The 26,564-nt window shown below is 42.1% G+C and overlaps 1 protein-coding gene across 2 annotated transcripts in view; it reads left to right on the top strand.

The window, feature by feature from the left end:
- The window catches only part of LOC122946004 (bifunctional heparan sulfate N-deacetylase/N-sulfotransferase 4-like), a 754,569-nt gene that overhangs the window by 54,944 nt on the left and 673,061 nt on the right, over positions 1-26,564 (top strand). For both annotated transcript variants that reach the window (XR_006391210.1, XM_044305313.1), the window contains exon 2: positions 8,336-9,563. Coding sequence is in view for 1 of the 2 variants with exons in the window: in XM_044305313.1 (XP_044161248.1) it covers positions 8,583-9,563 (981 nt within the window). In the remaining variant the exon portion in view is untranslated. The remainder of the gene's footprint in view (positions 1-8,335; positions 9,564-26,564) is intronic.

The following is a 26,564-nucleotide window of genomic DNA, read 5'->3' on the forward strand; positions in this document are numbered from 1 at the left end:
TGTGCATCTCTGTAATGAGAAGGGGTGTGGTCTAATGACATCAACACCCTATATCAGGTGTGCATAATTATTAGGCAACTTCCTTTCCTTTGGCAAAATGGGTCAAAAGAAGGACTTGACAGGCTCAGAAAAGTCAAAAATAGTGAGATATCTTGCAGAGGGATGCAGCACTCTTAAAATTCCAAAGCTTCTGAAGCGTGATCATCGAACAATCAAGCGTTTCATTCAAAATAGTCAACAGGGTCGCAAGAAGCGTGTGGAAAAACCAAGGCGCAAAATAACTGCCCATGAACTGAGAAAAATCAAGTGTGCAGCTGCCAAGATGCCACTTGCCACCAGTTTGGCCATATTTCAGAGCTGCAACATCACTGGAGTGCCCAAAAGCACAAGGTGTGCAATACTCAGAGACATGGCCAAGGTAAGAAAGGCTGAAAGACGACCACCACTGAACAAGACACACAAGCTGAAACGTCAAGACTGGGCCAAGAAATATCTCAAGACTGATTTTTCTAAGGTTTTATGGACTGATGAAATGAGAGTGAGTCTTGATGGGCCAGATGGATGGGCCCGTGGCTGGATTGGTAAAGGGCAGAGAGCTCCAGTCCGACTCAGACGCCAGCAAGGTGGAGGTGGAGTACTGGTTTGGGCTGGTATCATCAAAGATGAGCTTGTGGGGCCTTTTCGGGTTGAGGATGGAGTCAAGCTCAACTCCCAGTCCTACTGCCAGTTTCTGGAAGACACCTTCTTCAAGCAGTGGTACAGGAAGAAGTCTGCATCCTTCAAGAAAAACATGATTTTCATGCAGGACAATGCTCCATCACACGTGTCCAAGTACTCCACAGCGTGGCTGGCAAGAAAGGGTATAAAAGAAGAAAATCTAATGACATGGCCTCCTTGTTCACCTGATCTGAACCCCATTGAGAACCTGTGGTCCATCATCAAATGTGAGATTTACAAGGAGGGAAAACAGTACACCTCTCTGAACAGTGTCTGGGAGGCTGTGGTTGCTGCTGCACGCAATGCTGATGGTGAACAGATCAAAACACTGACAGAATCCATGGATGGCAGGCTTTTGAGTGTCCTTGCAAAGAAAGGTGGCTATATTGGTCACTGATTTGTTTTTGTTTTGTTTTTGAATGTCAGAAATGTATATTTGTGAATGTTGAGATGTTATATTGGTTTCACTGGTAAAAATAAATAATTGAAATGGGTATATATTTGTTTTTTGTTAAGTTGCCTAATAATTATGCACAGTAATAGTCACCTGCACACACAGATATCCCCCTAAAATAGCTAAAACTAAAAACAAACTAAAAACTACTTCCAAAAATATTCAGCTTTGATATTAATGAGTTTTTTGGGTTCATTGAGAACATGGTTGTTGTTCAATAATAAAATTAATCCTCAAAAATACAACTTGCCTAATAATTCTGCACTCCCTGTATTTAAACCCTCAACGGGGCGGTCCCTAACTATCTTTATCCAATCACGATTCTAGCAAGGGGTCATGTGACCTAATAGTTCCCAGCATGCATAGGTAAAATAATGGTCACATGGGCGCATGTTTGGTCATGTATTCCAGCACGGCATCCTGTGGGCGTGGTTATGCTTTCCACCGACTATTTAGTATGAATCCTGCCCCTCGATCAAGGAAAAAAGCATTTAAAAGGTGGTAACGTCCCAGTATTTTACTAAGGAGCCTTGCAGACACTTATTATCTTGTGCAGGGTGATTTAATACCTCAATATGTGGAATAGCTGACCGCAAATAGTGGCCATACATTCCAGCTATGGGTCTATTAAGTAATTCATTATTTATGCACAAGTGTACAGAATCCACCTAAAAATAATGATGACATGGGTGGGCAATTTTTATTATAAAGTTATTATTATCAGTACACTCAATATTAATGATGACAGAGAGTATATATTGACTACTCCATAATACCGATAAGTTAGTGATTAGATATACAGGTGACCGCCGAGAATTAATAAAGACCACAATAACACAGGTGGGTATGTCATCAAGGATATATCATTGCCGTAGCCCCAGTAAAATCTAGCTGTATAATGATACCATGCAGGGCAGGGTTAATGGTATATCAGTGAGTAACACTGTCTGAATATGATGAAATTTATATATATCATGGGTGGGCCTTGCTGATAGAGGAACGCCCTAAAATAAAGGTGCTGACACTTCACGTGCCGATAGCGAGTTCTGTCACACGAGGAAGAAGTTTGGATTTGGGGTAACCCCCATAGACAAAAGAGCCCGGTATTTTACAGGAAGCATGAGAACGTGAGTTGTTCATTCAGGCCTCCCGGTGATTGCGACCGGAACCGGTAGATCCACTCAGTCTCTTTCTGGAGGATCCTGCGGTCCCAGTCGCCTCTCCTCGGGGAGGGTCTAATCAGTTCCAGTGTGGAGAACTTGATGAGTCGAGGATCCCCATTGTGGAATTCCCACATATGGTTAGCTAGGGGGGTATCCTTTTTGTTCTTAATATCATTAATATGTTCGAGGATACGCCTCCGAAACTCCCTGAACATTTTGCCCACATAGTTTCTTGGGCAGGTGCACTGGGCCAGGTAAACCACCCCCTTACTGCGACAATTGATGAAGTCCCGGACGCCATGCAAGACCCACAGTGAAATGTGCCCAGTGGTTTACGATCGAGCCAAGTTCCTTTCGGGGCAGGTCTTGAATAATGACTGTGAACTAGCCGGTCACGGAGACATCTGCCCCATCTAAACGCAATACTTGGGCGGGGAGATAGTATGTCTGACACATCAGGGTCCATCAAGAGAATGGGCCAGTATTTATTAATGATGTCCCTAACTTCCTGGCTCCTGGTGTCAAAGGTCGAGATGATTCTAATAATGTCCTCATTTTTCCCCTTTGATTCTCTCGGTACCAGAAGGGTATTACGCTCACACGTGGGCGCATTTTGAAAAGCCTCCCTAAGGACATGCTGTGGGTAGCCCCTCATTGTGAATCTCTTTTGCAGTTTCCTTGATTCATGATGGAAGCCTTCTCGGTCCGAACAGTTTCTCCTCATCCGTAAATACTGTCCACGGGGTATACCCTTCTTTAGGCTAGCTGGATGATGGCTATCCCAGTGTAGTAGACTGTTTGTGGCAGTGGTCTTCCTGAAGGTGGTCTTCCTGATAGCCAGACCACCCTCAGTTCATCTTCTCAGCGCAAATTGGACAGTTACCTCCGCTACTGAGGGTAGTACCTATGGAAGTTTAATTCCATCTGTTCTGTGTTGGTGGGCAGAAAAGGAGGAAGAGGATGAGGAGATTGAGAGTGATCCTCCTGATGATGACAGCGAAGTCTTGCCTGTTGGTACTCTGCCACCCATGGCTGACTTCATGTTCGGCTGCCTTTCCCACGACCCGTGTGTTATACGCATTTTAGACAACACGGATTACTGGTTGTTTACCCTTCTCAACCCCCGCTACAAAGAGAACTTCTCATCTCTCATTCCTCTGGCGGAGAGGATGAGCAAAATTGTGCAATACCAAAAGATCCTTGTTGAAAAATTGCTCCAAAAATTTCCATCTGACGATGCTGGCGGCAGAGTCCGTAGTTCCTTGGCCAACCAAGGAGGGGAGACAAGGGGAACACACAGCAGTTCTAACAGAGGCAGGGCAACACTATCCAAAGCCTGGGACAGTTTTATGACACCCTGCCAGCACCCTCACCCTAAAGCGCAACCTAGTGTCACAAGGAGGGAACATTTTTGGAAGTTTGTGAAGGAGTACATAGCAGACCGTGTCAGCATCCTCAATGATCTCTCAGTGCCTTTCAACTACTGGGTGTTTTCAAGCTGGACAAATGGCATGAACTGGCACTCTACGCCTTGGAGGTGCTGGCCTGCCCTGCTGCCAGCGTTTTGTCTGAGTGGGTATTTAGTGCTGCTGGTGGCATTATAACAGATAAGCGTATTTGCCTGTCAACTTAAAATGGTGACAGGTTGACTCTTATAAAAATGAACAAGGCCTGGATTGACCATGACTTCTCGACTCCACCAGAGGAAAGCTGATGAACATAAAGGCACTTTAAATGTGTTGTTTATACTGTACTGAATACACTGTATTCCCATGCACCCCTTCCACCACAAACAAGGTTATATGGTTGAATCTTCCTTTTCTCATCCTCCTTCTCCTCTTCCATCATATCAACTCATGCTTATTTTTTGCATATAATGCCCTCACATATATGCTTTTCTCATATAATGTTTTACAGGTCAGTTCACCAGCAGGCCCTCATCTACAATGTTTTACAGGGTCAGCTCACCAGCAGACCCTCGCATACAATGTTTTACAGGGTCAGCTCACCAGCAGGCCTTCACTTACAATCTTTTACAGGGTCAGCTCACCTGCATGCCCTCTCCCAATTATACCTAATAGGTAATTTGCGCGCATGCTGCCTTGCATGTATGTGGTAGCCATAGCTGTTTCTCAGGCTCCCTCTTCGGAATCTAATCATGATTCCCCATTACCCATGGTCTACATGGTTTGGGCTGAAAATAACATTGAAAGTTGATAGGGCAGACCTCTAAATGGATCGTCGCCATCATGGGGACGTGCCATTGGCCCCAGGTTATCTAGAGTCACCAAAGCGGCAACAGGTGTGACGCTTCACGATCTCAGCAATACAAGAAATCGCGACTGCGTCCTGTTTTAGAATCACCAGAGCCTTCGCCTGCACACAAAGAGTTAAAATCTTTTTTTAAACCCAGAAGTAATTTAAATTTCAGTTACTGCTCACAGACCAGAGGTACAATTAGCACCTCCTTGCCAAAGACTCTTCCTGCCCCCTTGCTAGTTTAAGTACCCATCAATCTGATATTCTCCTGACAGAACCTCATAAAAACTCCCTAGTTGGAGCGGCTCCAACCCAGCATGAATCCTCACTCCTTAAGCCTCGTCAGAAAGCTTCAAAAGAAAAGCAAAGATCTGTATCAGACAGCTGGATGATACAGGGAGAATGGTGACCTTGCAGTCACCCTCACTTCCATAGATTTCATAATTCTTCCCATATTTCCTCATATTTAATAGGATAGGAAAATATGAAATGAATAATCTCTTCAGAAATTGTTCAGATTATTATAACACACTTTCCAGGAAATCCGCCAGTCAATTGGAGATTCCTGCTCTGAGATATAATGGTTCTCAGGCACCCTGTATGGTCTTCCAGTCATATTTGGTATCAGATAATGTGTAAAATTGTACTGATTATAAATATCAACTCTATTTCTTGATTTGACTTACGGGTATGGAGAAACTGGCAAAGAAAACAGTCTGCCATATTTTCTCCCTAGGGGGCAAAGGACTGCCTGTTCCAATTACACAAGGACCTGTATGTGTCATAACCACTCCCCACTTCAGAGTGGGTAAAAACAGTGACACACTCAGGTCCTGGGTCCTTCATCTAATATCTGACGTCGACTAATATCACTACTGCCCGCTGGACATGGGCACACCGCCATCTTGGATTATTCCTTACAAAGACTATCTTTTACTGGATTCTACCACGGTAATACTGAACTTACAGACATTCTATTCCCTTCCACCTCTTACCTATTTCTATCCAACCAATCTGTTCAACTAGCAGGTATATTTATCTGTCAGTTTTAATGTATATATTTTTTGTGTATAGTTTTTAGAATAAAACTAACGATTTCATCTTTCCAGTTTTGCCCTTGTTACTTGATTATCTGATCTATGCTAAGAACTCTGTCCTTAGAAGAGACATACTACCGCATTGTCTTATTTCTATAAATTGTTAATTGGTTAGCTATGTTGCAAAAAACAGTTTCTTCCCTTTAGGATTAGCTAGCCGGGGTCTCTTTGCCGTGATTCAATACGAAGAGTGGTGGCAGGAAATTAATTTGATTTCCAGCGAGAAATCAATAATTTTATTTTTCCAATTGTATCATGTATGGGCACACCAACCAATCTTAAACGTCTACTGTGCTCACAGTGGATTCGCTTCCAGAAGTCTCTAGTGGACGAGACCTGTATGGCAACTGTGGCATAGTATGACGGGATTGGCGGGTGGTTGTCACACAGGCCCTCGCCCATAATGTTTTAGATGGTCAGATAAGCAGGCCCTTGCTCCAAATGTTTTTGAGGGTCACCAGCAGGCCTTTACCAATCTTTTACAGGGTCCACTCACCTGCAGGCCCTCACCTAATTATACATAATAGGTAACTTGCACGCATGCTGCCTTGCTTGGATGTGGTAGCCGTAGCTGTTTCTCAGCCTCCCTCTCCAGAATCAAACCATGATTCCCCCGATACCCATGGTCTACATGGTTTGGGCTGAAAATAACATTGAAAGTTCATAGGGCTGACATCCAAATGGATTGTCACCGTCACGGGGACGTGCGATTGGCTCCAGGTTATCTAGAGTCACCAAAGCGGCAGCAGGCCCTCGCCCATAATGTTTTAGATGGTCAGATCAGCAGGCCCTTGCTCAAAATGTTTTTGAGGGTCACCAGCAGGCCATCAATCATAATTTTTCAAGGCTGTGTATGATGCCCTACTTTATGTGTAACAAAGGCTGTATTGGAGTGCCAAATCCTTGTAATTTTTGGCAGCCCTTTCACTTTAGTGCATAGGCTTCATGAGTGTAGGATTCCCGCTACCTGAACAATTGTACTACAATGTGAATGAGGCCCTCCATTATGTGATCTACAGGTTGTATCAGAGTGCCTCTTCCTTGTAATTTTTGCCAGCACTTTCCTGTATATTTACTTGTATATAAAGTGAAAGAATGTGTCCTAACAATTTTTCCTCTAAAATCGATTTTATCTTCAGTTTGGTGCATATTATTGTCAGTCTGTAAAAGTGCCGTACTACTCAGACAACTTTGTTCCCAGCGGGGATACATCCAGACATCCTCCACATGCTGTTCCAGAACCATTTAGGTGGTGTTTCCATCATTTTCTGACCTTTTTACTATGAACAAGGCACCCTCCCCTCTTCAGAGCAAGGGATGCCTGGTTTAATGCTTGGCTTCTCCCATTGTCTTTCATTATACTCGGTAGAGCACCCAACATCCTGATGTGTTTGGCCAGAGCACCCGAGCACTTTGGTGCTTGATCCACACTACTGCCTTCCTCTTAGTAAACGCAGAACCTGTCCTAATCACACAGCAGGACAAGTTACATCACAACACTGAGATAAAGAGCTGCTTCAGCCTCCTCTTTACGCTCAATGATTATGATCCTGAATACAGCTGATCTTCAGCTGAATCTCTGTGGGAATGGAGTTCACAAGGAGAGATGAAGTATAGAGAGGATGGACAGGACAGACTGTGGTAATCTGGGAATGTGGTAATGGAGACTGCATACAAGTGCTGCTGCTCATTAGCCACATCCTCACCTCATAGCTGTACTTCATGTCTCCTCATGAACTCTATTTGTACAGAGATTCAGCTGAAGATGTATTTAGGATCATAATCTCTGACAAGTAGGAGAGCAGAATGAGGTAGCTCTTTAGCTCAGTGTTGTGAAGTAACTTGTCCTGCTGAGAGATTAGGACAGGTTTTGTGTGTACTAATAGGACAGCAGCCATTTTATTTCTCCCATTGATTGCTCCCTAGACAAGACGAGCCATTATAACTAATAAAAGGTTTTTGGGAATAGATTTATAAAATAAGTAAGTCATTTTACCAGGGAACCACTTTAAAGTATAGCATTTGTGGGTTCTTGTGATCTGTCATCATTCATAAAATATTTGGGAAAAGCAAAATAGACTGCATTCATACCTGTGCTAGTTCTTTTATGTCAGATTTATGTTGCTTTTTGATGGTCAGTATAATGTAGCCTTCAACGGCTCTATCAGTATAAAACCTAAAGAAACAGAAGTAATGACACCAGTGTAATCTGAGTCCTAGATTTTTTTTTTCTAATCAACCCCAAAATACTGTATTGTAATACATAATGTTTTGTGTAAAATATATAAATCTGCCCAGCAAGGCTATGAGGAGAACCACATAGCTCTTCTTTTAAGTAATGTAAGTTACTGAACTAGGTGAGAATTTCAGCTGTGGTCTATTGATCTAATGCTTTCACAAAATAGCTATTTTACATTACAACCATGTACAGGATACATACAGTGCATTGTTTGGCTGTACAGTAGGTTACAAGGTGCAGTGGTACTTCAGCTTTCTATTTTGACAACTCACTTTATTTATTGTATTTCAGATGTAGCATTATTCAAAATGGACACATTTTTTTGTATGTATTATGCAGTTGTATCAATACATAAATATATAATAGTATAAATATGAATTGTTATAATTTTATTTTATTTTTTTAGGTGATGAAAACCATCTGTTTTGGTGATCAGAAGATTACGGATGCATAACATTTTGATACTACACACTATTCCTTATTCTAATGTGATTTACATTGTCTGAAAGACTTTACTATAAATGCAGTGCAATGGTCACATAAACCATTGTAGAGGAGTGCAAGCTCACTTCATTCGCCTATTCACATCATCACTTTAGTATGAAATAAAGAGACTTTGGAAATTTGCAAAATCTGAAAATATAAAACAAAACATGAATCATATTGTAAAGCTTAGAAGGAGCTTCCGAACACTTGTAATTCTCTTAGCCACTTTCTGCCTTGTAAGTATAGTAATTTCCGCTTACTATTTGTATTCTGGTCACAAGCAGGCAATAGTACTCATTGAAACATCAACGCAAGCTGGTTGTGAAGACATAAATGTGTTGCCATATCGGACAATGGAGATGAAGTTTGCACAGCCGATTGATACTTCCAAGACAGATCTCACAATATTACTTTTTGTGGAGAGTCAGTACTCACAACTTGGGCAAGACATTGCAGCAATCTTGGAATCTAGTAGGTATCAGTATGACATTGTAATTGCTCCAGCGAAAGGGGATATTCCTCCCCTAACCAAGGATAGCAGAGGCAAATATGCAATTATAATTTATGAAAATCTTTTGAAGTATGTAGCAATGGATCCATGGAATCGAGAACTCTTAGAAAAGTACTGTGTTGAGTATAGTGTAAGCATCATAGCTTTCCACAAAGCTACTGAGAACAGCTTGCCAAGTATCAAACTGAAAGGCTTTCCTTTACTTCTCTTCAACAATGTAGCTCTAAAAGACTTTTTTGTAAACTCAAATTCTCCACTGCTGCATATTACAAAAGCTTCAACAGTTGAGAAAGGTCCTTTGCCTGGAGAAGACTGGACCATTTTTCAATATAACCATTCAACTTATCAACCAGTGATTCTCTCTGAATTACAAACACCAGAACAACACGAATATGCTTTGTCTACATTTTCCCACCATGCCACTGTTATCCAGGATTTAGGACTTCATGATGGAATTCAACGAGTCTTATTTGGCAACAATTTGAATTTTTGGTTGCACAAGTTAATTTTTATAGATGCTATATCTTTTCTGTCTGGGAAGAAGCTTAGTTTATCTTTGGACAGATACATCCTTGTGGACATTGATGATATATTTGTTGGAAAAGAGGGCACTAGGATGAATGTAAACGATGTTAAGGTAAGGCTGTTTAAGTATGAAGGCATTTGTACATAAGGATGAAAAATGTCCTAATTTTATCCACAATATGGCATGTGAAATTCATGACAAACAAAACAGTATTTGAAAAAAGTTTTCTCACAAATACTTTCAAGCTGATATGTTTTAATACTATCAGAGCAGTGTATTTAAAGGGGTTGTCCGGATAGGTAATCAATATCAGATTGCCAACACCTGCTGTCCAACAGACATACAGAGGAGAGCAGGAAGAGAGAAGGGAAATGACACATGTGCACTGCAAGCTCCATCTCCTCAAACATCTGATCGGTCGGGCGTCGGATCGCGGCCAATCTGATATTGACGACCTATCCTGAGGATCATCAATAGAAAATGCCCCGACAAACTTAAAATTTTGTTCAATTGCATAATTAGACATTATTATGAATGTATAATCAAATGTTTCAATACAAAATCTGGTGGGGGCCCTATTGTAGATTTAGTTACAGGGCTAGGAGCTTTAGGTTACACCACTGTTGACAGCCAAACATGTAAGCTAGTGTGGTCATATGACCATGCTTCTTGTGTTCATATGATCTTGTTCCTGGTGTTTATCTACTGCCTGTGTAACTTTAGGTGTAATACTCTGAACACATGGTTATCTTCCCACTCTTCTTCTGTGCAATACAGAGGTTCACATGTCACATGCCTTTGCTCTCCATTTGATCCCCACTGTCCCTGGAGGATGATTCTTTCTTATGCTAAGCATCAGATTGTGCATATTCAGTTATCAGCAGAACAGCAAAGCAGGGTAGCAGAGGTGTGTTGTCTGTGAAAATGGTAAGTACCTACAGCACTACCTGAGAACTTTAGCCATTTACATTGGTATTCTCGCCTACAGTAAGCCTTGGTAACATTAAAACAACTATTTAACCTGGCGCTGGTTATAGTAAACAAAAATGAAAGATAACTATTAAATGATGAACTATGGTGCCATCAACTGGTAAGCATTCAGAAACTACATACAATATACAACATAGGAATCCTTTTCTGTATTTTCTGTAAGCACAGAAAGCCCCTTTAACACATTTCTGTGACTGTTATTTCTATTTAGTAAACAAAGATATTACATATGTAAAGCAGTGCCAAATATAAATGACTGAATTGTAATTTCAAATTCTGCAGCTTGTCTCATAATCTATTGAGAATTGTATTCCGGAAAAATTGTGCAATTAAATTACACAATAGGACAAAATAAAATAAATGTTCATCATATTTGTTAAAGGGGCTATGCCAAGTTCTAAAGTTATCCTTATCCACAGGATAGGGTATAACCTTCTGAACAAAACAAAAAACTCTACATTGAGTCCCTTAAAACTAGAAAAGCAAACATTTTAGATGCACAATTTTCATAGGAAGCTAAATAGTCTTGCAGTATATTTTTGAGTATTGGAGTAAATTACCCAGAGGAAACCCACAGAAAAATGGAGAGAACATACCAACTACAGGCAGATTTTGTCTTCGATAAGATTCAAACCCAGGACTCCAGCGCTTTGAGGCAACAATGCTAAGTATTGAGAAATCACAGTTCCTAAAATGGCCTTATAGCTAATATGTCTATATATGGCAGTACCAAACATTTTAAAGGGTTAACAAAAAAATGCTATAACAGGCACTTATGATAATTCAACATTACATGAAGTCTGCCTGTTATGGCTACTAAAAATGCAACTTCAAGTGGAAAGTATACAATATATAGGAAATCCATAAGAACTTGTAGATGCTTTCATTATTGATGAAAGTAGAAAAAAAGTATTTTGATACAGTAATACATTATGTATACAGTACAGACCAAAAGTTTGGACACACCTTCTCATTCAAAGAGTTTTCTTTATTTTCATGACTATGAACATTGTAGATTCACACTGAAGGCATCAAAACTATGAATTAACACATGTGGAATTATATACATAACAAAAAAAGTGTGAAACAACTGAAAATATGTCATATTCTAGGTTCTTCAAAGTAGCCACCTTTTGCTTTGATTACTGCTTTGCACACTCTTGGCATTCTCTTGATGAGCTTCAAGAGGTAGTCACCTTCCAACAGTATTGAAGGAGTTCCCAGAGATGCTTAGCACTTGTTGGCCCTTTTGCCTTCGCTCTGCGGTCCAGCTCACCCCAAACCATCTCGATTGGGTTCAGGTCCGGAGACTGTTGAGGCCAGGTCATCTGGCGCAGCACCCCATCACTCTCCTTCATGGTCAAATAGCCCTTACACAGCGGTCAGATTTGCAAAAAATGGCCTGGTCCTTAAGGTGTTAATGCTGGAAAACCAATGATAATTAGTGAGTCACAGTGCAAGCACCATTAGACAGGGCTATCAAAAGTGAGGGAGAGTATAATGAGCACTCGGGGCAAAGCTGTAGTAGTGCTCAAAGCACTACCCCTGGGCCTTGATGCTCCAACTGCCTGATTTGCACAAAAATGAAAATCTTCTTACCTGCAACCTACAAAGATAAAGAAGGTATCATTTTAACGAGTACGATCAATCCTACCAGTCAATATGCCTTGTTTAATAGGGTTGATCATGCTGACAGAGGATCTTTAAAGAAAAAGTTAATTTTCATTAAGTCTACTTCCTTTTGGTATTTCCTGGCAATATCCTGATAGTTTTGTTTATCACATTGTTGATTTTAGTTGTTTTTTGAGTAAAATCATACAAGCTTTGCTGTAGTGTTAATCTATGCATTGTATAGTAGACTTGAGCTTATACACAAAGGTCAGATACCTATTGTACAGTACATCATGTCTCAGAGACAGAATATCAGCCTGGGCCTCTGAGGAAATAGGAGGTTTTGGTTCTAGCTGCTGGCACCATACTTACATTTTTCCAGTTTGACGTGCTGCTTTTCTGTCTACCTATTATCTATCTATCTATCTATCTATCTATCTATCTATCTCTATCTATCCATCTATCTATCTATTGTCTATCTATCTATCTAAAATTTCAAACAGGCAGTACACTAAAAATATGAAAAAATGAAAAAAGTTTATTCACCCTTGTGGATGCGACATTTCGGTTCAAACACTAGAGCCTTTCTCAAGCCTAGTGGCTCTAGTATTTGAGCCAAAAAGTCGTGTCCACATGGGTAAATAAATTTCATTTTTTCATATTTTGAGTGTGCTGCCTGTTTGCAATTTTTTATTATTTGGGCATTAGTGTCGTTCCATTGAGCTTCCACCTCCATTTGCTTTTTATTGTCTAGTGCTGCCATTTTTCTTCGATCTATATCCATCTATCTAACCAACCAAGAGACCACTACATCTTAATCATTAATCATATATGTGACAGTATTCAGTCAAATAGCCAGAAAGTCTGAATAAAATAAATAGCAGGTAAGTATTAGGTAGTGCTAACATATTGTAGATATCATTTTCAAACCTTCATCAGAAAACCTTTAATCTATGAGTATTTTGGAATGTCCAATAAGTTGGTGCAGCTTCCCACTTATGTGTGTACAAGTGGTCCCCTTGAATTTCTGTATCATTTTTTATATTTGATGCATTGTATTTCCCAATATCAGGCTGGCATTGTAATTATATCTATTTGCTCCTCGGTGGTGATGGCGCCACATATTATATATAGTCTGGGGTTTGTTAATAAAGTTAGTTGAAGTGAGTAATGTAGGAAGCAGAGAGGAGAAGCAAGTGTATTGAGGAGCAGAACAGGCAAGTTCCACAATGTAGCTGCCCTTCTCTCCTCTGGGCCCTGATCAAGCCTGAAGAGGACACACCAAGAATTTACTGCAGCCCAGCACAAGACAGTAAGTCTAAGTATGAATATAAAGCAAGTCTAGTGAAGATTAGAGCGGAGTCTAGCCAAGGGACTTCACAAGCACAAGTGACTGGGAGGAACTTAAAGGTACCTGGACACAACTAGATTATTAGTGCGCAGAATTATCATTTTAAACTACATAGGTTCTGGGAGATGGTGAACCTGAATATTTCAGGAGAGCATCCTGCAATAAATAATGTAGCAGAGTTTGCCTGCCACAAGGGAGAACACCCTTATTGGATTGCTCAAGATAAATAAAAAATCATTATATTCAGTACGTAAGTGATATAAAATGGATTATTTGTCTGTAGAGTAACAGCATTAGTAAACTCCTTAACTGACAATTGCCAGACCTGTTACAAGGAATTCCAGCTAAATTAAGATCCGGATTATTACCTTTGCTATATAAATGAACTGTACCGACTGCCCTGAGACCATTGATTCAGTAAAAGTTCAACTATGTTTTACTACAACTGACTCCTCATCCTTCCTACCAACTACATTTTCACCTAACGCTGCTGGCTTCACGAACATAGGGGCCCAGCCACCAAAGCACCGTAAACACCTATACCATCAAGGGCACCTCAACTTCCATCTGGCTGGTGTTCCCTGCAAAAGAGAGTGCCCCGGAGGATTTAATGCTGTCCTTCCATCCACTGCACTGCCGGCCCAGGGAGGCTCTGCTAACCATAAGTAAATGAGCTACTACCCCAATCGGCCCACCGTAGCCTCATGTGTTGCCCCTGCGGTCTGGCTCGCTGCATTGGGAAAAAATCAGAAAAGTCCCTGTCAGTGATTCCATGTCATGTCAGGCTTTTACAGCTCTATGTGACTCTTCAGACCCCTATGTCAATGAGGTAGGCTTTGACATATAGTATGAGTAGTGGTAATCATCACAGACACATCAGACAGTCTCTGTGCCTGCAGCACTTCTGAGCTGTACAAAGTGAACCAAACAACACCATTAAATCACCTTTGTCATTTATCTTTCAGCGGATGGCAAAGCTTTGTGAATCTAATAGAAAACACACAGAACAGGAGGTACTTGCTATCATGGCATAAATATATTAGAGAGAATATGCTCAGGAAAGGAACACGCATCATGCATTTTAATGGATTTCTTCTGGCTTGCCTAAATAAATATCCTGCATCATCATGTTATAAACTCATTAGCAAATTTCTTCTTTCTAAATAAAAAATTAGAAATGTTTAACCCTATAACTAAAAGACTTGGCCACATTAATTAAATAATAATGTTTTCAGCTACATTCCCAATATGAAGGAGCCCTCAAATAATACAAGTACTGTATGAACACTAAACTTCCTTTCTAAGCCAAAAGGACCATGTAGACTACAAAGCTATGACTTTAGTCCACATTCTGGAGAAAGTACAGGTATAGTTTAGGAATTAGGTGCCCAATTTTTATGTTATTTGTAATAATGTATTATTCTCCACATCCTTGTTTTTACTATTAGAAATGTAAAATAAACTCCATAGCACAATAAACAGTATATAGAAATTAGTCATGTTGAATAATGGTTTCAGAAGTAAAGATGTCAAATATACCTCATCAACTGGATAAGCCCAGACACCCCTTGCATCATTCCAAGCACTGAATCAATCTAGAGAATTTAATTATTAACATGCATATTATAGTAAAAACGTAAATCTATAAGGGAAACCCAAAACCTGATTGAATTAAAGGTAAATGCATATGCTTAGACTCAAAATACTTAAATTTAGTCAATTTCATATTGTGTTGAGCAGCTGTAGACTGTTCACTCCAGTGTCTGCATCACTTAGCTGATTCTGTAACTTCTACAGACGGTAAGCCTGGCTGCATATGCAAGGCTACTTCTCTAGCAACAATTGTAATTCAAGGGCCTGACCGCTGCAATCCACATTGACTTTTATGGTAGTAGATTTGCCATAAACATCCTTTTTTGGAAACTCATTTAAATAGCATTGGTGCCAAATCCAGATCTTAGGATATTTATTAAATTTTATTCTCTATTTCTATTTTATAAAATTATTTATGCAGAAGGGTATCCCAGTTATATAGTAAGGAATATATTGCAATAGCTAAATCTATAATAAAAGGGGAACTCAATGTTCATAGAAATAAAAAATGTAAAAATTCTCAATGGGAAAGTAAAGTAATTCCCAGCTCTGCAGGAAAGGGTGTAGCTGAAATTTTGGTGGTCTGTAACAATGGAAACAAGCAGTGTATTATGTAATGGAAAAATGAATCCAGCCAGCAAAGGAAGCAATATGGAAAATCACAATACATTAGTAAGTGCCTTGTATTAACTTTCTCTACATGATAAATGCCACTTGCTGAAGTGAGACGACCCCTTTAACGTCAAACTAGAGAGGAAGTTAAAGACCCTTACCCTGACTTATCAAGGCCAGCGCATGCTACACTGGCTTTGATATCAGTCTTAGATTTCAGTCATTATTTACACTAATTTTTGGCTTAAATAATGATAAATTAGCTGGGGCGGATGGCCCCGTCCCCACAGCACTCTCATTAACCCTCATCATATCCCCTTTTCGTAGACAAGGTGAGAAATATTTATATGCAACAATATTAGATTTGCATCCTAATCTACACTTTATATAATAGCATAGTTGATGTAGATTTCTGCCTTTTATTAATTGTAATAAATAGTGCACTAAAGAGCAGACAAGGATATATATTTGTCCCGTCAATAATGATTGAGCTAGTGAGTGATATTCATGATATACAAAACACGTCATGTACAGAAGAACATACTTTACTGTGCAACTGCTGCCTGTTTGAAGCAGATTTCCTTCCAATTACAGAAACATTTATAATTATCCTAAATAAATTAAGTTTGTAGAGATCTTTTCAAGACATTTCAACGTTATAAGTTAATATAACTGTCACTGCCTTTCAGCTTATATTTTTCTCTAGGACATGCAATTATTAAATCAGTTTTTATTCAGATGCCAGACACCAAAAAGTATGTATTTTCAATAAAAAATATGATACAAAAGAGAAGGCATTTAAATGCAGTTTAAACAAAATGCATTTTAGTCAATGCACCTAAATTTAGACTTATACGTTTTATATTACAAAACGAAATAATTTGGGCTGTTATACTAAAAAGAAAGACTATATACACATGTAAAAGCACTCTGACATGGACTTTTTCATTAGACCTTGTATATACTTCCTTTACACTTTATGATGGATCTCATACATTCCATTAGTGTAATGAATATCTCCATTCCCAAATATCTGATTCCCACAGGACCAGGAAGTGGCTTGGTTCCATGACCAATGTGGCCAAGCAGATGCTTCAGCGGTGAAAGAAGCTTGAATACTACATCACAACAATATATTGTTCAAGCTGCTGTGACTGCTGAGGTCTGTCACACTGGACAGGATACAAGATACCACAGAAATCCACTAACAAGTGTCTTAGGCCAGAAGCTGGGGATAAAGGTCACCTCCTTACAAATTCGTAGCAGCTCTCCCTAGACTTCTGTGCCCACGTTCAGACCCTAGAGGTGGGAATAAACGTGCCCCAGTGCCTAAGGCTGAAGATTCCTTAAAATCCCTAAGATGGTGACAGGGGGAAAAGAGGCAGCTTGACTTTTCAAACCTGGAGGAGGCAGGCATCTCTCTAACAGCCTAGACAGAACACACACAAGAAATCAAAACCAACTTATCTTGTCACAGAGCAGATACAGCAAATCATTCCTTCCTTCCTTCCACTGAGCAAGATAGAAGCTATAACCCGCACAGGACACTGGGAAGGGGCGTAATTTAAACTCGTACAAACGACCCCACCCAGTGCACCTGAAGGGAGGCGGATACAGCTCAACTCCAAGACAAAAACAAAAAACTACACACGTGCTGCTAACCTGGCAGACCTCCGCACATAACCTGAGCAGGGCATGACAGGTCTGTGATTGGCCACAGTGGTCACAGGACCAAGCCACTTTCTGGTCCTGTGGGGATAAGACATTCTGGAATGCAGCAGCGATGGGACCATGGACAGGTGAGTGGGGTTTTTTATGCTCAGGGGTAAAAGTTAGGAAGCCAGGGTTGTCAGCTCCAAGAATGGGCAACCTCTTTATATTCTGGTTATAATTATTCCTTAACCTCTTTAAGCTACTAACAGCAGGTATGTTCATTATTGTAAATCTTCCCTACGGCTAGAAAAAAAAAGAGGTAGCTGACTTAAGCTGTATTCACACTCTGTAGTCAGGTCACATTTTTTTTTTTCTAAAATGTTTATATATTTTCAAATGAAAATCTTATGCATACTGGAGCACATTTACTAATAGTGTCTCACTTCACACTGTCTAAGAATGCAAATCACATTTTAATATTAAACACATTTTCTATTTTTGACTTTTAAAAATGTGTAATATCTTAAATGCACCAGATTTATGTCCTCTTTCAGCCTGTGCACCAACATTCTGTCTGGCCACCAAAATGTTGTCTGTGTGCCAAAAAAACATGTCTGTGCTCCAAAAAACTTTCTAACTTTACATCACCTCTAAGTTGGCATGGTTGTATTCCAAAAATGTGCCAACATTTTGGAGCATTTTTGGCGCATGGAGGCACATTTAGGCTATGCCTCGTTTCCAGCATAGGCATGTCACTATACTGTGAAGCTACATCCTATATCAGTTGAGATGTAAAAGGCTTAGAAACGTGTGTACAACAGTTGGTAAATGTGATACAAAGTTTGCACACCATTTTTTTTTTGTCACAAAATGTGTCAAAAACCTGGCACAGTCAGTTAATTTCTTAACCCCTCATAACATTAGAAACATAAAAAAAACTACCAGCAAGCCACATATTACCTTATTGGCTCCAAACATTGGTGTAAATGAGCATCAGTCAATGAAATGACATCACCTGTCTAGTAAGTTACACCACATATAATATGCTATGTGTGGTGTTATGATAAACTTGGTGCAGTTTGCATATTTAGAAAGTATTGCTCCCTGTGGCATGATTAAAAGGGTTATCCCATGATTAACGTAAAAAATTAAAATCAGACATTGTATAGTAAATACCAGTCTCTTTCTAACAAACATAGAACCAACCCTGCACCTCACACATCCTTCTCACAGGAGGTGTGTTCTTTGCGCTGCAGCTCACCCCTATGACGGCTCGGGAGGCAGTTGAAGGATGAAACTGAGCATGTGTGGCCATCTCAGTGAGAAGGACAAAGAAATAAGAAATAGAACAAACAGCGTGTGTTGCTATACAGATACATTTAATTGTACAATTTAGTAGGTATACAACATTTTTTTAAATACATGCAATCACAAAAGTATTCAAATCCAGGTGCTGGTTTAAAAATTGTAGAACCCCTTCAATAAATCCCCCAATGGTATATAACCATGTGGCAAACCTGTATAAGCAGTCCAGTAAATATCTTTACCCCTTAAGGACCCATGACGTACATGTACTTCATCTCTGGCCGTGATTTAAGGACCAAAGAAGTACATGTACTTCATGGTGATCAGACGAGTGCAGGAGCTACGCCTGCCTGATCCGCGGCAGGGGTCTGGTAGTCACTGATAGCCGGACCCCTGCTGCATGCGCTGGCATCGGTTAAATTAACCCCTGCATAGCCGTGGTCAGGGAGGAAGGGGCCATTGGTTCCCTGCTCTGCTGTGACGGGGACCAGATGGCATGGAAGGCAGCACGATGCCTTCCTTGGGCATCGTGGCTGCCTTCTGGGAGAGCCTGTGAGATCCAGCCCCCTGGATCTCACAGGCAGGACGGCTGTAAGTGTATTACAGTGTGTAATACACTCACAGCCAATGCATCACAATACAGAAGTATTGTCATGCATTGTAAAGGGGATCAGACCCCAAAAGTAGAAGTGCCAGAGTGGGACAAAAAATAAAGTTTTCCAAAAAGAAAATTAAAAGTTTTAAGTTAAAAACAAATAAAAATACCCTTTTGCCAAAATAAAGGGAAAACAAATTGTAAAAAATAGGGAAAAAAAGAAAGCTAGACATATTAGGTATCTCCACGTCCGTATCGACCGTCTCTATAAAAATATCACATGACCTAACCCCTCACGTGAACACAGTCATTTTTTGGCACCTTACATCACTAAAAGTGCAACACAAAACGATCAAAAAGGCATATACCCCCAAAATAGTACCAATCAGTCATCTCATCCCGCAAAAAATGAGCCCCTACCTAAGACAATCACCCAAAAAATAAATAAAAACTATGGCTCAGAATATGGAGACACTAAAACATCATTTGTGCAGTTATTTTGTAAAACTTAAGTAAATAAAAAAAGTATACATATTAGGTATTGCCACGGCCGTAACAACCAGCTCTATAAAAATACCACATGACCTAACCCCTCAGATGACCACCGTAAAAAAAAAGTGTAAAAAAAAGTCATATGCACTCCAAAATATTTGTGTTTAGGGAGAGACCTGTCAATCAGGCAGGGTGGGGGTAAATCTGGTGTGGAGATGCCATCATCATTTCTCTTTCCCTCCCCAGGATTATTTTTAAACAAAATTTTCTTCGAAATGCCTTAGCATATTGTTTTACTGTTAAATAAGCTTGCCTTGATTGTAAATTTTGTAATTTCGTTTTAAACAAGATTTTTAGACCTACCTTTTTGTATGGTATATTGCAAAAACACTAATTAAAGTGATTTATGTTAAAGTGCCATAGGGTTATTTAAGCAGCATAACTAAAAATCAAGTTTGATTTATTTTCCCATCTGTATTAAGCCTATGAGATGTAAATAGCCTGTCTTCTTTCCATTGTGAACAGTTATTACCTTAAGACATTAAAAGGGGATATGGTATGCTTTTTTATTTTTTATTTTTTTATTTGTCTTGCTGTTTTTTCTAACTTAGAGAAGGAAATACAGTTTCCTTTATGTTTGCCTTTTTGTGGATGTTTATTATTTTCATGTTTTCAATCTTCTGAAATATTTTAACATTAAAAGTGCATTTTTATATGTGAAAGGATATATTAGAGGGCTGAGTTAATCAGCCCGCATTTGTGGGAGGGGCGCAGGTGTGCTTATAACAGGCACAGGGTATTTCACACCCTGCGTGCGCTTCCGTTGCATGAACTTACACTACAAGCGTCACTCCCCCCATCGCAGTGCGCCATTACAGGTAAGCAGGGCCCATCGGGTCCCTCGCCTCCACCGCCGCATCCCTCTGGCTACAGGGTAAGTACCCCCCTTTCTCCCGTTTCCCTCGTTCCTTTAACCTTCGGCTGCAGTATTCCTTTTTTTGCCGCCCTCGCTCCCGGCCGGCCACTGCACTTCCTCACTGCTGGCCCTGCAGAGTCACTTGGGACACTAGGTTCGGGGTTGGCCACTCGGCGTCCTGGTTTCCCAGCATTGGGTCCACCTCCCTGGACTGCGAACACGTGACCACGGCGCAGCATGTCTAAACGCTTCCGGCACTCGCTGGCTCCTTTCTGGCCCCAACGCTTGTGGGGTGGGGAACGGAGCCCCTGTTGCTATGTGGTTTTGCCAGCCAGCACTCGATGTCTATCAGACAAGCAGGCACAGCAGAAAGCACAGGCATCATGTAATTTCCATGTCTGGGGTTGTTTTCAAATAAGTCACTGTTGGCATGTATCCACACCTACCACTTTAAATTATTGAATGGTTTACTCACCTTACATTTCTTGGCTGTTTTTAATATATATATATATATATATATATATATATATATATATATATATATACACACAGTACAGACCAAAAGTTTGGACACACCTTCTCATTCAAAGAGTTTTCTTTATTTTCATTACTATGAAAATTGTAGATTCACACTGAAGGCATCAAAACTATGAATTAACACATGTGGAATTATATACATAACAAAAAAAGTGTGAAACAACTGAAACTATGTCATATTCTAGGTTCATCAAAGTAGCCACCTTTTGCTTTGAATACTGCTTTGCACACTCTTGGCATTCTCTTGATGAGCTTCAAGAGGTAGTCACCTGAAATGGTTTTCACTTCACAGGTGTGCCCTGTCAGGTTTAATAAGTGGGATTTCTTGCTTTATAAATGGAGTTGGGACCATCAGTTGCGTTGTGGAGAAGTCAGGTGGATACACAGCTGATAGTCCTACTGAATAGACAGTTATAATTTGTATTATGGCAAGAAAAAAGCAGCTAAGTAAAGAAAAACGAGTGGCTATTATTACTTTAAGAAATGAAGGTCAGTCAGTCCGAAAAATTGGGAAAACTTTGAAAGTGTCCCCAAGTGCAGTCACAAAAACCATCAAGCGCTATAAAGAAACTGGCTCACATGCGGACCGCCCCAGGAAAGGAAGACCAAGAGTCACCTCTGCTGAGGAGGATAAGTTCATCCGAGTCACCAGCCTCAAAAATTGCAGGTTAACAGAAGCTCAGATTAGAAACCAGGTCAATGCCACACAGAGTTCTAGCAGCAGACACATCTCTAGAACAACTGTTAAGAGGAGACTGTGTGAATCAGGCCTTCATGGTAGAATATCTGCTAGGAAACCACTGCCAAGGACAGGCAACAAGCAGGAGAGACTTGTTTGGGCTAAAGAACACAAGGAATGGACATTAGACCAGTGAAAATCTGTGCTTTGGTCTGATGAGTCCAAATTTGAGATCTTTGGTTCCAACCACCGTGTCTTTGTGCAACGCAGAAAAGGTAAACGGATGGACTCTACATGCCTGGTTCCCACCGTGAAGCATGGAGGAGGAGGTGTGATGTGTGGGGGTTCTTTGCTGGTGACACTGTTGGGAATTTATTCAAAATTGAAGGCATACTGAACCAGCATGGCTACTACAGCATCTTGCAGCGGCATGCTATTCTATCCGGTTTGCGTTTAGTTGGACCATCATTTATTTTTCAACAGGACAATGACCCCAAACACACCTCCAGGCTGTGTAAGGGCTATTTGACCATGAAGGAGAGTTATGGGGTTCTGCGCCAGGTGACCTGGCCTCCACAGTCACTAGACCTGAACCCAATCGAGATGGTTTGGGGTGAGCTGGACCGCAGAGTGAAGGCAAAAGGGCCAACAAGTGCTAAGCATCTCTGGGAACTCCTTCAAGACTGTTGGAAGACCATTTCAGGTGACTACCTTTGAAGCTCATCAAGAGAATGCCAAGAGTGTGCAAAGCAGTAATCAAAGCAAACGGTGGCTACTTAGAAGAACCTAGAATATGACATTTTTTCAGTTGTGTCACACTTTTTTGTTATGTATATAATTCCACATGTGTTAATTCATAGTTTTGATGCCTTCAGTGTGAATCTACAATTTTCATAGTCTTGAAAATAAAGAAAACTCTTTGAATGAGAAGGTGTGTCCAAACTTTTGGTCTGTACTGTGTATATATTGTGGGGATTCGCTTTGGTAGGCAGGGTAAGCGGACGCAGTACAGAGGCAAAAAACAAGGTTTAAATCAAAGTTCAGTGTTTATTCACACATAGCCAGAAAACAAGCCAAAAGAAAGTGTTCAGTCTTGGTGCCTGTTCACACCACACAAAGTTCACAGTGAAAAAAGACGTCACCTGGTCAGCAGATGATTTTCACCCAGAGTCCGCAGCAGTCTTTAGTGGCCTGTTTCCCCAGCCTATGGCTCACACAAACAGATCCCTGAGTGTCTCAGTGTCTCAGACCACAGACTCCTCAGCTCCTCTGTCAAGGAGGATAATCCACACCACCTGAACATGCTGGCTGGGTTTTTATATTCCAGCCAAAACCCGGCCTGGAACCTTGCTCTTTGGCTGCTCCCAATAAGAACCGGCCCGGATTGGCTTTACAGCCATTCTGACAGCTGAAGTGTCAGACTGCACTACAGAACTGACACTTTAGGAAGAAAATTCGGTTCTTACCTCACCGAGGCCAGGAACCTCGGTGACACGTATCTTCCGTCAATGACGGCTCCTTGTTCCTTCTTACATACCTCCCCCCTTTGTTCAACCCTGAGGGGGTGAACACTTGCCAGACAGTGTACGCGGGACAGGGCATCCGCGTTTCCTTGTAACCTGCCTGCCCTGTGTTCCACGGAAAACTTAAAATTTTGCAAAGATAAGAACCACCTGGTGACTCGAGCATTCCTCTCCTTGGCCTGGCTCATCCATTTCAGGGGGGAGTGGTCGGTCACCAGACGGAACCTTCTCCCCAAAAGGTAGTAGCGGAGAGACTCGAGTGCCCACTTGATGGCCAGGCACTCTCTCTCCACTATACTGTACCTAGTCTCAGCTGGGGTGAGCTTCCGGCTGAGGAAGACAACGGGATGCTCCTCCCCGTCAATATCTTGAGATAGTACAGCACCGAGACCTACCTCAGAGGCATCGGTCTGCACTATAAACTCCCTTTTGAAGTCGGGTGTCACCAAAACCGGGGACCCACACAGAGCCGACTTCAAAGCGGAGAAAGCCTTTTCCGCCTGCTCATTCCAGTGGACCGTCACTGACTTGCGTCCCTTCAAAAGGCCTGTCAATGGTGCAGCGACTGTAGCAAAATTGGGGACAAACCTCATATAGTACCCCACCATACCCAGGAACGACTTTACTTGCCGAGTAGTGACAGGTCGGGGCCAATTCCTAATTGCCTCAATTTTGTTCACCTGAGGTTTGATCATTCCGCGCCCAATGACATACCCCAGGTACTTGGTCTCATTTAACCCTATTGAGCACTTTTTCGGGTTAGCGGTTAAGCCAGCTTTCCTAAGGGAGTCCACTACGGCCTGTACTTTAGGTAAGTGACTTTCCCAGTCGGTGCTATGGACAACGATATCGTCCAGGTACGCCGAAGCGTACCGACGATGTGGACGGAGTACAATGTCCATTAACCTTTGAAACGTGGCGGGAGCGCCATGTAGACCAAAGGGTAATACCTTGTACTGATACAGCCCCTCTGGCGTGACGAAAGCCGTTTTTTCTTTGGCAGCCTCCGTCAAGGGTACCTGCCAGTACCCTTTGGTGAGGTCCAACACAGAAAAATACCGGGCTTGGCCCAACTTTTCAATAAGCTCATCCACTCGGGGCATGGGACACGCGTCAAACTTGGACACCTCATTAAGTTTGCGGAAGTCATTACAGAACCGCAACGTCCCGTCTGGCTTGGGTATTAATACTATCGGACTGGCCCACTCACTTTTTGACTCCTCGATGACACCCAGCTGGAGCATTAGCTGCACTTCCTCCGTGATGGCTTGTCGCCTAGCCTCGGGTACCCGGTAAGGTTTTAACCGGACTTTCGCCTGAGGCTCAGTGACAATGTCATGCCGGATTACGGACGTGCGTCCAGGGAGGTCTGAGAACACATCCGTATTCCGACTAATGAACTCCCTGGCTTCCTGAGCCTGTTTAGAGGAGAGGCTGTCAGCAATTTTCACTGTGACAGCCGCTTCCCCTGCTTCAGACTGAGGGGCCAAAACCGCTTCCCCTAGGAACCCTGGTCGTGGGCTGTCTTCCGTACAGGTTTCCCTTTCCTTCCACGGCTTGAGCAGATTCACATGGTACACCTGCTCCGGCTTTCGCCTCCCTGGCTGGTGTACTTTGTAATCTACTGGTCCGACTTTTTCTAGTACCTCGTAGGGCCCCTGCCACCTAGCTAGGAACTTACTATCTACCGTTGGTACCAGAACCAACACCCGATCACCCGGGTTAAAGTTTCGGACCCGAGCCTGCCGATTATAGACCCTACTCTGGGCTCGCTGCGCTGCCTCCATATGCTCCCTAACCAGAGGTAACACTGTTTCCATCCGTCCCTGCATCTGGGTGACATACTCAACTACACTTTTGTGCGGTGTGGTTTGTTGTTCCCACGCCTCTTTGGCGACGTCCAATAAACCACGAGGCCGTATAGCAGTTCGAAGGGCGAGAACCCGGTAGAGGCCTGGGGCACTTCTCGCACTGCGAACATGAGATAGGGCAGAAGAAGGTCCCAGTCCTTCCCATCCTTAGACACCGCTCTTTTCAACATATTTTTTAGCGTCTGGTTAAACCTCTCTACCAGGCCATCCGTTTGCGGATGATACACGGATGTCCGTAACTGTTTTATTTGGAGCAACTTACAGAGTTCCCGCATGACCTTGGACATAAATGGGGTCCCTTGGTCAGTTAGAACCTCCTTAGGCAGACCCACTCTAGAAAACATTTCCATTAACTCCTTAGCTATGAGTTTGGCTGACGTATGACGCAGCGGCACCGCCTCCGGGTACCGCGTGGCATAGTCGAGGATGACCAGGATGTGCTGGTGCCCTCTAGCTGACTTCGGTACTGGGCCTATGAGATCCATAGCGATCCGCTCGAAGGGAACCTCAATAATCGGGAGAGGGACCAGAGGACTTCGGAAATGTGGCTGGGGGCTGGCTATCTGGCAGGTTGGGCAAGACTTGCAAAACTCTTCTACCTCTCTGAACACACTGGGCCAGTAAAACCGCTGTAAAATCCGGTCCTGCGTTTTCTGCTGGCCCAGGTGTCCCCCAAGAACATGTTGGTGGGCTAATTTCAACACGAGCTTGCGATATGCCTGGGGCACCACCAGCTGTTCAATATGTTCACCCCGTAGTTTATTTACCCGGTACAGCATCTCCTGTTGAACCACAAAACGGGGGAACATAGATTCGGCCCCCGGTTGTTGCGGCTCACCCTTAACTACTACCACATTTTCCCAGGCTCGAGATAGTCGGATCCTGGTGTTGTGCTGTACCGAAATTATCCCTAGAGACATTGAGGTCTGCCAGCTCAGGACCGGGCGGCAAATCCTCTACGTCTCCCACCATCACACTTAACGGGGTTGTCTCCCCCTCTTCCACCGAAGTGGCGGTCACCCCTACAGCTGGTCCTTCTGACTCCGGTTCCCAAGGTTCTGGCCTCCCCCCTGAGTCAGGCCACTCTGCTAGGGGTACATCTGTCTCCCGGGTAACTTTCGTATCCGGCCAGAGTGCCGGGAACCCGGGGAAGTCTCTCCCAATGATCAATTCATATGGTAGCTTTGTGGCGACGGCCACCTCATGCATCCACCTGCCGGCCACCATTGACAGAGAGACCAGGGCGGTGGGATACTCCTTTAAGTCCCCATGTATGCAGACTATGCCGACTCTTCGGCCAGTACACTCAGCCGGCCGCACCAGGGCAGCTCTTACCAGGGACACCAGGCTCCCTGAATCCAGCAGAGCCACCCCCAGAGTGCCC

This window comes from Bufo gargarizans, chromosome 1 (assembly GCF_014858855.1).
Source record: "Bufo gargarizans isolate SCDJY-AF-19 chromosome 1, ASM1485885v1, whole genome shotgun sequence".
In the NCBI taxonomy this organism is placed as follows: domain Eukaryota; kingdom Metazoa; phylum Chordata; class Amphibia; order Anura; family Bufonidae; genus Bufo; species Bufo gargarizans.